Here is a 15393-nt window from a genome sequence, read left to right as displayed (position 1 = left end):
AAATTATATTTTTTGATTCTGAAAACTTTAATTACATCAGAAAAGTGACATTTCTAGATGATTCAAGTCGTATCTAGACAAAAAAAATGTGGCAGAAAGTGGAATATTGAACTTTTTACCCATTTTCTGACCTAAAATCCCATTTAAGACCCAAGAATCACTAACGATCACTACGAAATGGTGATTCACATTTATAGTCGGGTTAATTTCGTATGAAAAGTGATAACTCCAGATGTGTTAAGGCAGGTCTGGACAGAAAAATATGAAAAAATATGCGAAATAAAATGAAAAAATTGACGTTTTAAGAATCACTGTCAATCGCCATGAAATGGTACATCATATCTGTAGTAAACTTAATAATTTAAGAAATGTGATATTTTCAGATGATGAGGGGTACCTGGAGTGTGAGATGTGGTAGAAAGCAAAAAAATGTACTTTATCAATTTTTTGGCCTAAAAACCTCATTTTAGACCTTAGGATCCATCTAGGGTTGATCATCATTATGACATAATGATTCATGTTTGTAATCGATTTAATTACGTAAGAAAAGTAACATTTTCAGATGATTCCATTCGTGCCTGGAAAGTTAAATGCGGTAGAGAGTGAAAAAATTGACTTTTCACCCACTTTTTACCATTAAGCACTTTTTATGCCTAATAATCAGTGACGCTTGCTACTTATAGATTCTTTCAGAAGTTTAATTACATAATAAATGTCCAAGATGTATTCAGGAATGCCTCAAAAGTGAACTTCAAGCATTTAGAATCATTTTCCACTATTTCAGACCTCCAGACATTTCAAGCAATTATCAATTTTATTCCGAGCATTTGAAGTTCCTTCCAGGTATTGGAAGACATTTTACATTGCATTCCAAGAAGCCATTTCATTATGTTTCCCAAACTTGTAGATTAATTGTCAGTTTTATCCCAAGCATTTGAAGTCGTTCAGAGGAATCCTCCGTTTTACATCAAGCGTTTCAAGTAATTTTCAATTGTAATCCAAGTTGTTAAAAGCCATTTTCAATTTTTTTAAAGTCCCCTCCTTGTGAACTCTGACAGCCTGGATTTCTTTATATTTTCCATTTTTAGTGTTTTCTTCCTGCCACTTGGAATATTTTTTAGAATTTCTTCTGGATCTTTAGAATCTTGTATTTTTCTACCAATAATTCAAAGACATTTTTATAGTTTATTATCGGCCTTTGAAGCAATTTTCAGGTCAGGGCCAATTTTCAACCATCTTCAGGGCTTTGTCATTTTAGGTCTTTCCTGGTTTGCCAAGCATCTTTTAGTGGGTTGGCTTTTCTTCTAATTTTTAGCATAAAAGTCGCGTTTTGAAACCAAGAAATTGACGATCGCTACGAAATGGTGATTCACATTTGTAATGAGGTTAAATACGTCAGAAGAATGACATTTTCAATTAATTCTAAGCAAAAAATTGACTTAAGTCTTAAGAATCTTTGACAATCGTTATGAAATGGTAAGTCACGCCTGTAGTGTTCTTAATTACGTAAGAAAAGTGACGTTTCTAGATGATTCCAGGCATGTCTGTTAAGTTAGATGCGGTCGAAAGTGAACAAGTTGACTTTTTACCCAATTTTTTTGCATAAAAACCCCAATAATCATTGTCGATCGCTATTAAAAGGTAATTTGCGTCTGTAAAGGACTTAATTATGTAAGAAAAGTGACGTTTTCAAATTATTCCAGGCGTGCCTGAAAAATGAAATGCAGTAGAAACTTTATTTTTGTCGCTCACATTTTGCCAAAAACAATCCATTTCAGACCCAAAAATAATTGAAAAATAAAAGTTTATTATCTGAATGTGCACATTTAAAAAAAAAAGTTGCATTTATTATCAAGGAAAGTACCCACCGTGCCAAACCCCATAACAAAAGTGACATATCGCAACAAGAAGAAAAAGAAGAAGAGTTAAAAATTCGTAATGTTTTACCTGAACAGTTTCGGATTTGGAAGAATGCGAACAACCCTAGAAACACACAAACAGGCTCTCATTTTTTTGTAAACCCCATTAAGAGTAAAAAGTACCTATATAACGTGTTCAACTTAAAAGCCACTTACCATAGTATTATATTGCTTAGTACCACCGTATTAAAAAAAAAGGGTCAAAAACGTTACAGTGGTTCCACCGTATAGTACCGACTGGCTTTGCGGGATCAAAATGTTTTTTTTACCTGCTGGGATGACGATGATATCATCCTTTAGTCGATGTTTATCTCGCGATAAAATTATTACAGGATTAGGGCTCACGTTTACTTATTGCAAAATCGTATTTGCTTTGTATACAGCACGTTCTCAGTATATTGATGATAATTTTTCTATTAAATTTCGGATATATACAAAGTGATTTTTTTAATTTTAGAGGAAAGAAACCATTATTATTTTTTTGAAAATTTAGGGTGTCATCCTACCGTGAATATCCTATCTAATAAGGGTACTTCATGATTTTATAATATTCCAAAAAAAAAAACGATCAACCATAGAGACATTTTTTTCGGAAAAAAATACCAGGAATATATTTAGAATATCTCAGGAATAAAGTCCTAAAAAAGTATTTCATATTTCTAAAATGTTCTTTTTCAAAATATATTCCTAGAATCTTTTGAAATGCTTTAGTGAGTTGGGAATAGTATACACTGACTGGATAAAGTTGAAAGTTGCTTATTGCATCATAATAATCCAGAAAGTCACCTTGTTATTATTTTTGTTCATATTTCAGGATAGAATATGCACTTTTATTCCAGGCACTTCAAATCCAAGCATTTAAATCTAATTTCCGTTTTACTTCAGACATTGCTTACATTTTGCAAGCGATTTTCCATTTTATTCCAGCGAGTTTAAAGTCAGTTTTAATTTCATTCGTGGGTGCCATTTTTTATATTTCATTTTTGGGACCACCTTAGGCTACTTAGTATATGCGCAGTTTGACTGCAATAATTTTTTTTACAAAAAAAATAAAAAATCACTACATCGTTTAATTTCATCTTAACATCAGAAATATTAATTTAATGTCAATATTAGGTTAAATTCAGATTCTGGAAGAATGGAGGATTACTTTGATTTAAATAATTTCTTTCTGCCATAAATAGGGTGCTCGTAGTTATTATTTAAATTTTACGAATTTCAAAGCTTCATTTACACACACTTCATCACACAACACCTTGTATATTTTTTATGCATTTAATAAATTAATAATGAATTAAAAAATAAACTTTTTAAATTTTTTATTTAAATTCAGGGTCATTTTTAAGTTGAGACTTTTTTTTTAACTGTGTATAGAACTCGGTAAAATATAAATTTTTTTCAAATAACTTTTTTCGATACACTCAAAAACAAGGGACATAGTGGGTTTTTGTGGAGATATATAAAACACGCCATTTTTCAACTAGCGATTGTGCCCGAGTCCGGGAAAAAATAAAAACTAATGAAATTTAAAGAAAATTTTATGTACTTTCATTTTGAATAGAGGCGTTGTTACCGAAAAATCTGTGTATTTTCGAGTTATAAGGCAAAGATTGTCAAAATTACCGTTTTTTACCCTTTTTGCATTTTTTCAATGTTGCGTCACAAAATTTTGTTGGCAAACATCAGAATCGGATTCAGCACCCCAAAAAACATAAGGAATGAAGAAAATTAAAACCACCCCAAAACTTTCCTCCCAAAAATACTATTTCACTGCACTAAATACCTCGATTAATATTTGTACCTAATCTATATTTTATATTAAATGTTAATGTGATAGCGTGTATCGTTATTGACTACATTAATACACGATGGTGTTTTATTTTATATAATTTTATTTATGGTAGTGTGAGTCAGTGTGTGGTTTTTGTGTTTCGATAGGTCTGATGATACTCTAATGCGGCGAAAAGCGTAACTTTTAATAAACGCTTGATTTATGAGACTTGGACTTTGAGTTTACTTTCTCCCTCCTTTGGTCATATACTTAAGTCTCTTTGAGAGTAATGGATGATTATTTTGAATTAAATAGTAACTAATCAAACTTCCATAATATAAAAATCGGGCTCTATAAATATATCAGAAAATATAACTGACCATCATATGGTATTTTCAGTATTAGATTTTCCTATGAATATTAATATAGTGTATTTAATAAACAGGCATGCGCCTTTTTTATTTAGAAATATACGCGATAAACCATTTACGCCGTGGATTACCAATAATATCAAATTGCTCATGAAGGAAAGGGATAAAGCCCACCGTAAAAATTTAAAACAAAGAACTGACGCACGCTTGCAATATTACAGATAAATAAGGAATTGCACAAAAAACATGCCATCGCTAGCGAAAAAATTACTTACTTTAATTTGATGTCTCAAAAACACGGCAAAGAATTCTGGAAAGACGCAAATAATTTAAATCTCGGCCCTAACAAGGATTCTGATCTTCCTGATACGTTTTCTGATTCAACGGCTATTAATAACTATTTTACAAATTTGAGTAATACCGCTAATACAACATCTAATGAGAAAATACAATTTTATAAATCACATAAACATGATAAGATCAAATCTTAATTAAAATTTACTTAAAATTGTAAAAACCATTCAGTCTAATGCAATTGGTGAAGAAGCTTCTTCTTTAAAAGATTTACATCTCTGTGTGCCTTTTTGTTTAAAGCCATTACTTAATATTATGAACAGTTGTATTTTACAAAATTTGTATTCTACACTATGGAAAAAGGCAATTATAAAACCCTTAGCAAAGATATCTAGTAATCTAAAGGAATTCAAAGACCTCAGGCCTATAAGTATATTGCCGTTAGTATCAAAAATCGTGGAAAAATTTATTTACTAACAAATTTGGGCATATATTAAATCACATTCTTTAATTCCTGAATGACAGGCAGGTTTTAGAAAGAACTTTAGTACTTCTACCAGTTTGGTTAGCCTTCTTAATGAAATCAGAAAAAATGAAGAAAAAAAAGAATTAACATGTCATGGGTTGTTAGATTTTAGTAGAGCCTTCGATACTATAAGTCCCGAAATCCTATTAGTAAAACTTTATTTTTTTGGATTTTTTGGTGATGCAGTAAATTTTTTTAGGTCTTATTTACCTGGCAGAGCTCATTGCGTAGTTCTCAATATTACCACATTGTATCTATGGGTGTCCCGCAAGGTTCCATTTTGAGCCCATTGCTCTTTTCTTTATATGTTGCTGACATGATATCTTATGTAAAACACTCAACATTACAGCAATATGCGGATGATTCCCAACTATATGTTTCGTTTTCACCCCAAAATCATCCTATAGCTCAATTTCAGTTTAATCAGGATTTAAAAAGTATTGATAACTTTTCACAGGATCACAACTTAAAATTAAATGCCTCCAAATCTAATACAATAATACTGGGTTGTGGCAAAAGTGCTTTTGAGGTTTCTCCCAATGTTCATGCACAGATTCGAAATGTTCAGGTTAATAATTATTATTCTTTGTTTTTATTTATTATTATTTTTTAAAAAAAGGGCCTTGCTACTCAGGTTTGCACCTGCGCTAACGGTTTCATAATCGAGGCATGGTCCTATTTATCATAATGTAATTTGTAATTTTATTAATAGATAAATTTATTTTGGATATTAATTTGAATTTGAACTTATCATGGCATTGTGAAGGAAATGGCCGGGAAAGTGTTAGGGTATATGGGCAAGGATTTCAAAATCGGCGTATACCAAATCATCAAACAATTGCTGGTAATGAGAGGCACCTTCGCGAACACAGATGACACTACTGGTGTGTCATCTGTAACTGTCCATTATGGACGGCACCGTATGATAAGGACTCCCAGATGGAGGAACAGATTTTGGAAAGAATCCATGAAGATCCTTTATTACCTTTATTAAATACCAGACGCTTAGGTCTAGAAATAAGAGCATCTAAGGATGTGGTTCGAAGAACGTTGAAAGAACAGCAGCTTTATCCATACCACATCCAAAAGGTACAATCGTGCCGAAAAAAAATTGGGACAGCAAAATTTCCTAAATTTCTTGGTATTAGAATAATATATTTTGATGTTGTCAAAGTTAATTTAATTTTGTGACAGCCGCGTCAATAAAATCGTTCTTTCAAAATGCCCGCATTATCTACTCAACAAAAAGCGATAATATACACTCGTGTGATGGATGGAGTTTCTATAAGAAGAATCGCAGAAGAATTGAGCATTAGTAAAAATACCGTTCCCTTAGCTAAGGCAAAAATTGCAGAATATGGAGCTTTCGTAAGAAATCCAGATTCTGGTCGACCAAAAATTTCAAATGACATTCAAGATAGGAAGTTAGTTGACTTTCTAAGAAAGAATCTGTTTGAAACAGCAATAAAGGCGAAAGAAGACACGTATTTTTCTGGTTCTGCTAATACAGCTCGTAGTAAAATAGGAAATTCGGAAATTAAAAGTTGCTGTGCAGCAAATAAAATATTGTTGACTGAAGCAAACAAAGAAGAGAAATTAGAATTTGCCAATTAATATACACACCAAAACAACATATGGAAAACGGTAATATTTTCGGATGAAAAAACCTTTCAATCATGCAATAATGGGAAAATCCGCGTTTACAGCCCTTCTAATACCAGATATTATGAAAGATATACACATAAGACTAATCAAAGTGGACGTTTTAGTATAAACGTTTGGGCCTGGATTAGTTTTAGACCAGGCGTTTGTCAAATAGTGCAGGGAAGGCTTAATGCCTTAAGATATCCTGAAAAATTTGATATAATGCCACCGGTTGGTGTAGTCTATGGGCAACATTTTATCTCCCAACATGATTATGCTCCTATACATACAGCCCGTATAGTTCAAAACTATCTAGACGAAAGATGAGTTCAAGATTTACCGTGAAAAATAAAAATATTTTATATCAATATTATAATTTAAATATGTAGGTAATTAATAAGACAAAAATTCATAATGCGTAAATATGCATCCATACCTAAGAAATGCGATTTACTATAATCGACCAGGAGACAATTCCCTACCTAAATTTTAATGTCCCAGTTTTTTTTCGGCACGATGCGATGGTACAAGACCTTTTGCCTACGGATTTTGAATAACGCTTGGGCTTCAATTTGTCAATAGAAACAGACAACAAAATTTAAATGTTGCTAAGCAAATTTTGTTTACAGATGAAGCATGCTTTACGAGAATTGGTGGAACTAATTTTCATAATGAACATGTTTCGCTGATGAGAATCCCAGTGCCACTAAAGTAACTCATTTTCAACATGAGTTCAGGGTCAATGTGTGGGCGGCATTGGCAATTTTATAGTTACTCCTGTAATTTTACCACCAAGGCTAACTGGTGTGAATTATTTAGAAGATTTACAAGATACGCTGCCAGATTTATTGGAAAAATTGCCATTACAACTTCGGCAAGATATGTGGATAGCACATCATCGCATTTCACTTTAAATGTTCGGAACTATTTGCATCAACAATACGCCTGATGAATAAAAATCTAGCAATTACTTGAAGCAATTGCAATTGCTTAACTAGCAAATGCTATAAGTAAAAGCAATTGCTGGATCTTGATATGAATAAAATTTTGAAGCAAATGCTGCTTTTTCTATATGTATGTAGTAATTGCTTATTCGTCCACGCGTCTCCACTCCTATTTATAGGTTTTTATTTGGTACCTCGAAAATTTTGCATTCTCCACTTATTTAGAACATAGAATTTATATTTTAATTGGGATTAAATCGTTAGAATAAATGTTAAGTTCAAAATGTGTCAAGTTTATTTTCATATTTTTATTTATTTTAATGTTTATACAGTAAGGGCATAAAGTATGCACACCCCCCCACATACACACATACGCATAAATTTAAAAAATAATTAACTTTTTTGACGAAAATCAATTGACAAGCGTTTTTCTAAAAAAACATTTCCTTACGCTTTAATAAATATATGCGTGACTTTACGCTGGCACTGCATATAAAATCTATATTATTTGCTTTTGAGAGCTACAATTATAGATACACGATTATTGAAGAGCATTTCAGTTATTAATTCTCTTTTTTGCTGCCCTAATTGACGAAGTATATTTGTTGGCATATCGTTATTTTGTGCGTCAATTTCATAATTGATTTCTTCAATAAAATTTAAATCTTCATCATGCAGATGTTTTGCGATATTATGAAGCACAACGCAGGCAATTATAATCGATGGTGTTTTTTCTAATTTATTTCTAATTTTGTACTGAAGGATAGGAAATCTTGCTTTTAACTGCCCAAAACATCGTTCAATTATTACACGTTCTCGACACAAAACATTATTATAATTCTGCTGCTGTTGGGTTTCTCCAGGGAGTCATCACCCAAGGCGATATTGAGTAGCCATCGTCTCCTAATAGTACACATTCTTCTGCGCTGTTCTTAAGGATGTTGTATATGTTATAGAATTTTTAAAAATTTTGCTATTGTGCACAGAGCCATTGGCAGTCCACACTTGTGAATATTTCTCCTACATTACAAGTCGCCTGCACGTTAATACTGGGATATTCCTTTTCGGTTTATATATTCATCACCGATTTCTTGAAACTTTGGAATCCTTACGTGTGTGCAGTCTATCACTCCGATGGCATTGGGAAAACGGTATTTCTCCGACAACAACCGTTTGGCTTTCACAACAGCTTCAGTACTTCTAGGAAATTTAATAAAGATATTGGCCTTCTCCAAAACTGTATTCATTACCGAAGTGAATGTCTTACAGATAGTGGTTTGGTGAACACCGAGTTCTTCACCTACAGAATTTTGAAAGCCTGGATCTGCCAATACTCTCAGAAATATTTTTATCTTAGTTTGAGGTGATAATGCAGCTCCTCGTCTTTCACCAGTACTATTTAAGAAGTAATTTGCTAACCAGTCAACATTTTCACGGTCAAATCGATATAACTTTCTGAAATCATCGTCTCTACAATTTTTACGTACAGCGTATATTTTAGTTTTACGCACAGTCATATATTCAGCCATGTTAACCGACCCACTAAACTTAGGTTTCTAGCCATAAATAAACGAATTTACTGTTATCAAGCAAAATGATGCTGCAGTTGACCTACCTTAAATTTTTTTAAGCAATTGCTTCACTACAAAAAGCAACTCCTTAATTTATTCATAACATTTTCAGCAAGTGATAGCAATTGCTTCTAATATTTAAGAAAAAGCTTTGACTAGAATCATTTTCTGACCTTTTCAGCAATTGCTGGAGGCAAAAGCAATTACTTCAGATATTATTCATTAGGCTCAATATCCAAATAGATCGATTGGAAGAAGAAATGACGCTCCTGTAAACTGGCCATCACGCTCAGTGGACTTGACTCGATTAGAGTCAAGTCCACATTTGTGAGGGTCTTTAAAAACGATGGTGTACTCTAGAGCAATTAATACAGAAGAAGTATTGGCAAGGATTCAAAATGCAGCCAACATACTGAAGAACGATGAGGACTTTCATGCAAAGAGTACTTTTTACGTCATGTTAATATGTGTATTTATGTTGACGGAGGTCATTTTGAACAATTGTTAAAAGTTTATAATACTTTTAATAATACTTTAAAATAACTTCAGATAAATTATTGTTTCCCATTAAATTTAGCAAATCTTCTTGCATAAGTAACAACAGAAAAAATTTCGTTTCGTTTTTTTATTATTCCGGTGCGGCATCATCAAAGACTAAAACGCGAAATATCTTGGTAACGATTAATTTAAGCGGGTTCTGACGAGAGTACCTTTTTTACTCAAAAGCGTTCGGAAAATTGTTTCCTTTACAAAAAAAATAATAAAAACCACACTTGCAAAAATGTTATGGCTATTTTACAACTACAACAGTGCAGTATGGAGTGCTCTCTATCGGTCACATTAAAAAGATACCTATTTTCGAGTTTCTCATACCAAAAACCCCAAGGTACCAATTTTCAAAGTGGTATGTCGCAAAATGTAAAATTAAATAAAATCGATATTTATTTTTTAACTTTAACACCCTATAACTAAGAAAGAAATCAACTTGAACTAAGGTAATTTGCTTTAAACCTGCTTATTTTGACATCAGGAATATCTCCTAGGATGTACAGACTTTTTAGAGACACCCTGTATTAATTCATCCTAATACAGAATTATTTAACATAAAAACTGTAAGGCCCATACTTACTGAGAGACTGGATACCGGGTTATCATATTAATAAACCCTTAAATACTGTCCCGAATTTTACGACGCAACGGCATTTAATTTTTTTTTCGCAAAACTAAGTGAGATACAAAAAACTGTACTTTTGATTAATATATCTAAAGAGAGTAAAAAACCCACAAAAGTCAGGGGCGTGCATTTCTCTATTCAAAAATATAGGTTTAGGTATCGTTTAGGACGCCACTGAATTTAAAAAGTTTACAAGGACTAAATCAACACGTTACTAGTATAGATTACACCGCCAAATCACTACAAGAAAATTGGTTAAAGCATATTTAAGGTATTGATGAGAAAATTGTTTTTTTGTTTAAGTTAATTAATATCCTGCATCTCGTAATTGAAGCCTTTGCGGACACATGTTTATTTGAAGCTTTTTAAAAATTACTCAAAGAATCGCCTGTCAAATTTTATCTATTCATCTATTGAGTCTGTAGCCGGCAAAAGAATGTTAAAAATGCAATAGTTAGGTTTAACCAAGTTGCGAATGTTAGCTATGTTAAGCATACTTTTTATTTTATTCTATTTGAATCTTAAAAGAAGAAAAATAAGATTGACAAAAGTGCATTTTTTAACGTTTAACAATGAATTTTTACGAGTATATCGCGGGAACCGTTACATTTTAAATAGTGTAGAATGGACTAAGAATATATAACTAATAAATCCATAATTTAAAATACATAAATTAATGCGTCGCGCCATAATCGAGTCACGTCATAATCTATATTTCTCAATCACTTAGGCCAACCTAACAAAACGTAATAACTGTCAACACATATGACGTTATATCTAAAGGCGCGAAATTCAAATTTTAAAATAAAATACTACATTTTCGTTACTACATACTACGTTTCGGCCTAACCTGACTAAAGATCGACCCGATCTTATCAAATAAAAATAGAAAGTAAATAGAAATTAAACCTTATAAATAAGTCAGAAGGTGCCATAATCTATATAATAATACATAATTTCTCATAACATAATCTTACAAAAGATATCATAATCACACATAATCTTAAATACATGAATAATGTATAACATAATGGAATATTACTTACAAAAATCTCATAATTGGAAATTCATAATGGCATAATCATCAATGGAAATAGCATAATCATAAATCATAAGTACATAAAATTAGAAGTCATAAAATATTAAGGGATAATAGGTAATTGCATAAAATTTCATCATAATATCAATGCAACCACAATTTCATATTATCTGGACTACAAACACCTTCGAAGGGCCTTTGAGTTAAATGGAAATTTTTAACATCAGTTATTATCATTACCTATCATTCTCTAAAACCTTCTTAATTTCATATGGCCCTCGAAACTTTGGAATAAGTTTTTTGTTTATGCCTGGACTGACATCTATATTTTTTATCATTACATAATCGCCAACTTTATAATTATAGAGTTGCTTATGTTTTTTGACAAAATATTGTTTATTATATGCTATGCTTATTTTGTTCCATAGCATCTTGTCTAATTTGATTTAAATCTCTATCAGAATTAATGTCATTGTCTAAAAATGATCGAATATCATCATTTGGTTCCCTCTGATTAATACCAAATAGTAACATTGAAGGTGTTGTCCCAATTGATCGACAACAAGTATTGTTGATCGCGAATTCAACTTCTGGAAGAAACTTAACAACATTTATTTTTAAGCTCTGCTAATTTAGCTAACATACGATTTAGGAGAACCTGTAGCAATTTTAACATGCTCAATATTATTTTCTTTTAAAAAGTCAGAAAATTCATTAGAAGTAAATGCGGAACCACGATCAGACACAAATCTTAAAGGGCGACTATAAACCCAAAAATAATCTTCTAGTTTATGAATTACTTCTATAGTTTTAGTGGATTTTACATTATAGAGCTTAACAAATTTTGTAAAACCATCTATAATCTCAAAGATATATTTTTTGCCACCTGGAGACTTTTCTAGGGGGCCATAATGGTCAATATGGAGGGTTTTAAAGAGTTCTCGTTTCCATTTCCTTCCTTTAAACTTTCTCATCCTAGCTACCTTATCCGGCCTAGCACCAAACATTCGTCTTAACTCAACAGTCAAATCATCCCACGGCATAATCACTAAATAATTTTTCGAATGAAACCAGGACTTTACTTGACCCATAAACTTGCCAACACCAATAAGAGTCATCACTTGAAGGGGTACATCATAAGTATTCTTGACAGCATCTACTCTCTGCAGCCAAACTTTTATGTCTTGACCAAAACCAGCAAATTCAGGCAACAAACTAGCAATCTCAGCATTTGAAAATTGTTTATGAGAAGTAGGGGAAGTTTCATGAGGTCCAGGTTGTGACAATGGAACACTATTTTGCTGTCTGACGCGCTCATACGACATAATAGCGCGAACAGTAGCCTGCACTATGTCATCCATCCCACTTGCATGGACATTTTCACCGCCAATCTCCCTTATACCTTGATTGGACTAAGAATATATAACTAATAAATCCATAATTTAAAATACATAAATTAATGCGTCTCGCCATAATCGAGTCACGTCATAATCTCTACTTCGCAATCACTTATGCCAACCTAACAAAACGTAATAACTGTCAACACATATGACGTTATATCTAAAGGCCCGAAACTCAAATTTTAAAATGAAATACTACAATAGGTTAAAAGGAAAAAATTTGTCCCACTGGGAATTACCCATAAATTACGGAATTTGTATGTGGAGATATTATATTAGTTTAATTGCCAATTTATTAGTGTATTATAAAGGGTGGATTATTAAAGAAAGTGGAATTTAGTACCTACATATATATTTACCTATAAATTAGTAACTTATGACCTGCACTTACCATTAATCCTTCTTGTACCTTTCTAGTTGTCTTTTTAATTATACACTATTACACACCTATTATTTTAGAACCGCCCATCTTTTTCTAAAAGTTTTCAAGTATCTGTTTAATTTCTTATTTATTAATAATCTTGTGATATCGCGTTAATTTTGTTCCTTGGTGTTTATATTACTTTTTCTGTGGTATCGTGGTTTCTTAATCAGTAATATGAAACATTTAAAAAATAAAGTTTTGAAAGGTCAGACTCGTGAGGTTATTACAACTGAAATAAGAATTTTTGACCTTTAATAATTAAAACAGAACGAGTAGCTATGTATTGTGGAGTAGGGCGATCTACTATAACTAAAATTAAAAAAGAAAACCAACATCGACGAGAGTTTGACCCTACAGACCCTTTATCGACTCCAGGAAAAAAACGTAAAAGATTATCAGTACTGGAAAAAATTGATGATAAAAAAATTTTTACAGACTATAAAGTAATACCAGCTTTAGGAAAGATGCTGGCGAAAATTAAGAAGGAAATTGAATTTCCATATAAAAAAGACTGATTGCGAAGATCATTAAAAAATAATGGAGAATATGTCAAAACGGGCGAAAAGTCATATATTCTACATTTAAGATATAAATTTATATGATCCATAAAGCAATACCGCAGTGAGGGTAAAAACATAATATATTTAGATGAACATGGGTAGATACCAATTTATTGTTCAAAAAATACTGGTAGAGTAAAAGTGTCTTCGGAATAGCAGAAAATATTAGTTCGAGTGGTCGCTACATTGTAGTACATGCCGGAAACGAAAATGGATTTGTTGAGGGTACATCTCTAATTTTTAAGGCTGGACTACCTACGGGGGATTGTCACGGGCAAATCAACGCCAAATATTCCAGAACAGACTGTTCTGGAACTGTTATGGTTTTAGCAAAGCCTTTGAGCCATATTGTAAACCTTATTTTCAGAAACGGCTCAATTCCAAAATATTTTAAACAGTCGATTGTCACGCCAATACATAAGAAAGGCCCCATAGCAAAAATTGAGAATTATCGCCCAATCAGCTTAATAAACAATTTTTCAAAAATTTTAGAAAAATGCATTAAAGATCGTTTAAAAACGTTTTTGAATTTACTTGGAGCTTTATCAGATAATCAATTTGGCTTTTCAGAGGGTATCAGTACAGCACATGCTATATATAAAGTAACATCAGAAGTCACTACTAATAACCTAAATAACGGTAAAAAATGCATAGCTGTTTTTATTGATCTCGCTAAGGCCTTTGATACTGTTCCCCACAATATCCTTTTAGATACGTTAGAGCATTATGGGGTTAGAGGTCTAGCAAAAAAGGTACTCCAAAGTTACTTTGAAGAGAGAGAGAACAATACTTCAAACTAAATGGAACCCTCAGCGATACAGAGATAATAAACATAGGTGTGCTACAAGGTACAATACTGGGACCAATTCTATTTGTCATATACGTAAACTCTTTGCTTAAACTAAAAATATCTGGCCAAATAGTCAGCTTTGCAGATGACATGTCGTCAATATTTAGAGGCAATACATGGGAAGAAGTAAAAAATACTTTGCGTGTGGGTTTTGGGCAGGTAAGAGATTGGTTTAGTACCCAGAAACTCACGATTAACATGGAAAAAACAAATTATATAGCTTATTCCTTATGTAATAAGAGCAGACCACTTTTTACTAGTATCACTGTCAACACTACAAGAAACGAAGTAATCACAGAAAACAAAATATCTTGGAATTATAATTGACCAATACTTAAAATGGAGTGATCATATTTATTATCTTTGTAGTTAATTCCGGAACCTAATACAAAAATTTTACGTTCTTCGCGAAATACTGGGTAACAAATTGTGTTTGCTTGTGTAAATCTTTAGTGGAGTCTCTCCTTTCTTATTGCATAATAGTATGGGGTGGTACTTACAAATCTACTCTTCAACCGTTAAAAGTTGTCCAAAATTATATTCTTAAAGTAATTTATCAGAAAAATAGACTTTACTTAACAGAGCTACTATACAACTCTAATATTAGCGATATAAAATCATCTTTATATAGAAAAAGTAGGTTCTTTTGTACATAGTACTGATATTTCAAAAAAACAAATCACGCATTCACAAGGTAACAGGAGTAATATACATAACAATCTTACTTTGCCACAGAATCATAAGCAAATTCACCTTTATTTTATAGATTATTTAGGAGCAACATTTTATAACTTAATCCCCCCTGATATTAAGAATATAACTAATCAGAAAGTCTTCAATCGAAAGGTCAAGAATTATATTCATGAAAATTTTAATAGTTTTAGGCCATTATTAGGATAATTTTAT

The 15393-nt window shown here is 32.0% G+C and overlaps 2 protein-coding genes across 7 annotated transcripts in view; one reads left to right on the top strand and one right to left on the bottom strand.

Moving 5' to 3' along the window:
* Positions 1–15393, top strand: part of LOC126746865 (uncharacterized) — a 203162-nt gene that overhangs the window by 167186 nt on the left and 20583 nt on the right. The window lies entirely within an intron of this gene.
* The window catches only part of LOC126746879 (transforming growth factor beta-1-induced transcript 1 protein-like), a 104576-nt gene that overhangs the window by 79825 nt on the left and 9358 nt on the right, over positions 1–15393 (bottom strand). The window contains exons 1-2 of one of the 5 annotated variants that reach the window (XM_050455280.1): positions 2076–2093; positions 1948–1983 (exon numbers count right to left, since the gene is read on the bottom strand). The exons of 1 other annotated variant lie outside the window; for it this stretch is intronic. In XM_050455280.1, the coding sequence (XP_050311237.1) occupies positions 1948–1983; positions 2076–2078 (39 nt within the window). In that variant the 5' untranslated portion in view covers positions 2079–2093. Of the gene's footprint in view, positions 1–1947; positions 1984–2075; positions 2212–15393 lie in introns of those variants that run through there. 3 more of the 5 variants (XM_050455277.1, XM_050455281.1, XM_050455276.1) reach the window with 3 other exon arrangements.

The sequence above is a fragment of the Anthonomus grandis genome, chromosome 18 (genome assembly GCF_022605725.1).
Source record: "Anthonomus grandis grandis chromosome 18, icAntGran1.3, whole genome shotgun sequence".
NCBI classification, from domain to species: domain Eukaryota; kingdom Metazoa; phylum Arthropoda; class Insecta; order Coleoptera; family Curculionidae; genus Anthonomus; species Anthonomus grandis.
The sequence above is the reverse complement of the archived record's forward strand: the minus strand, read 5'-3'. Positions and strand labels throughout refer to the sequence as shown.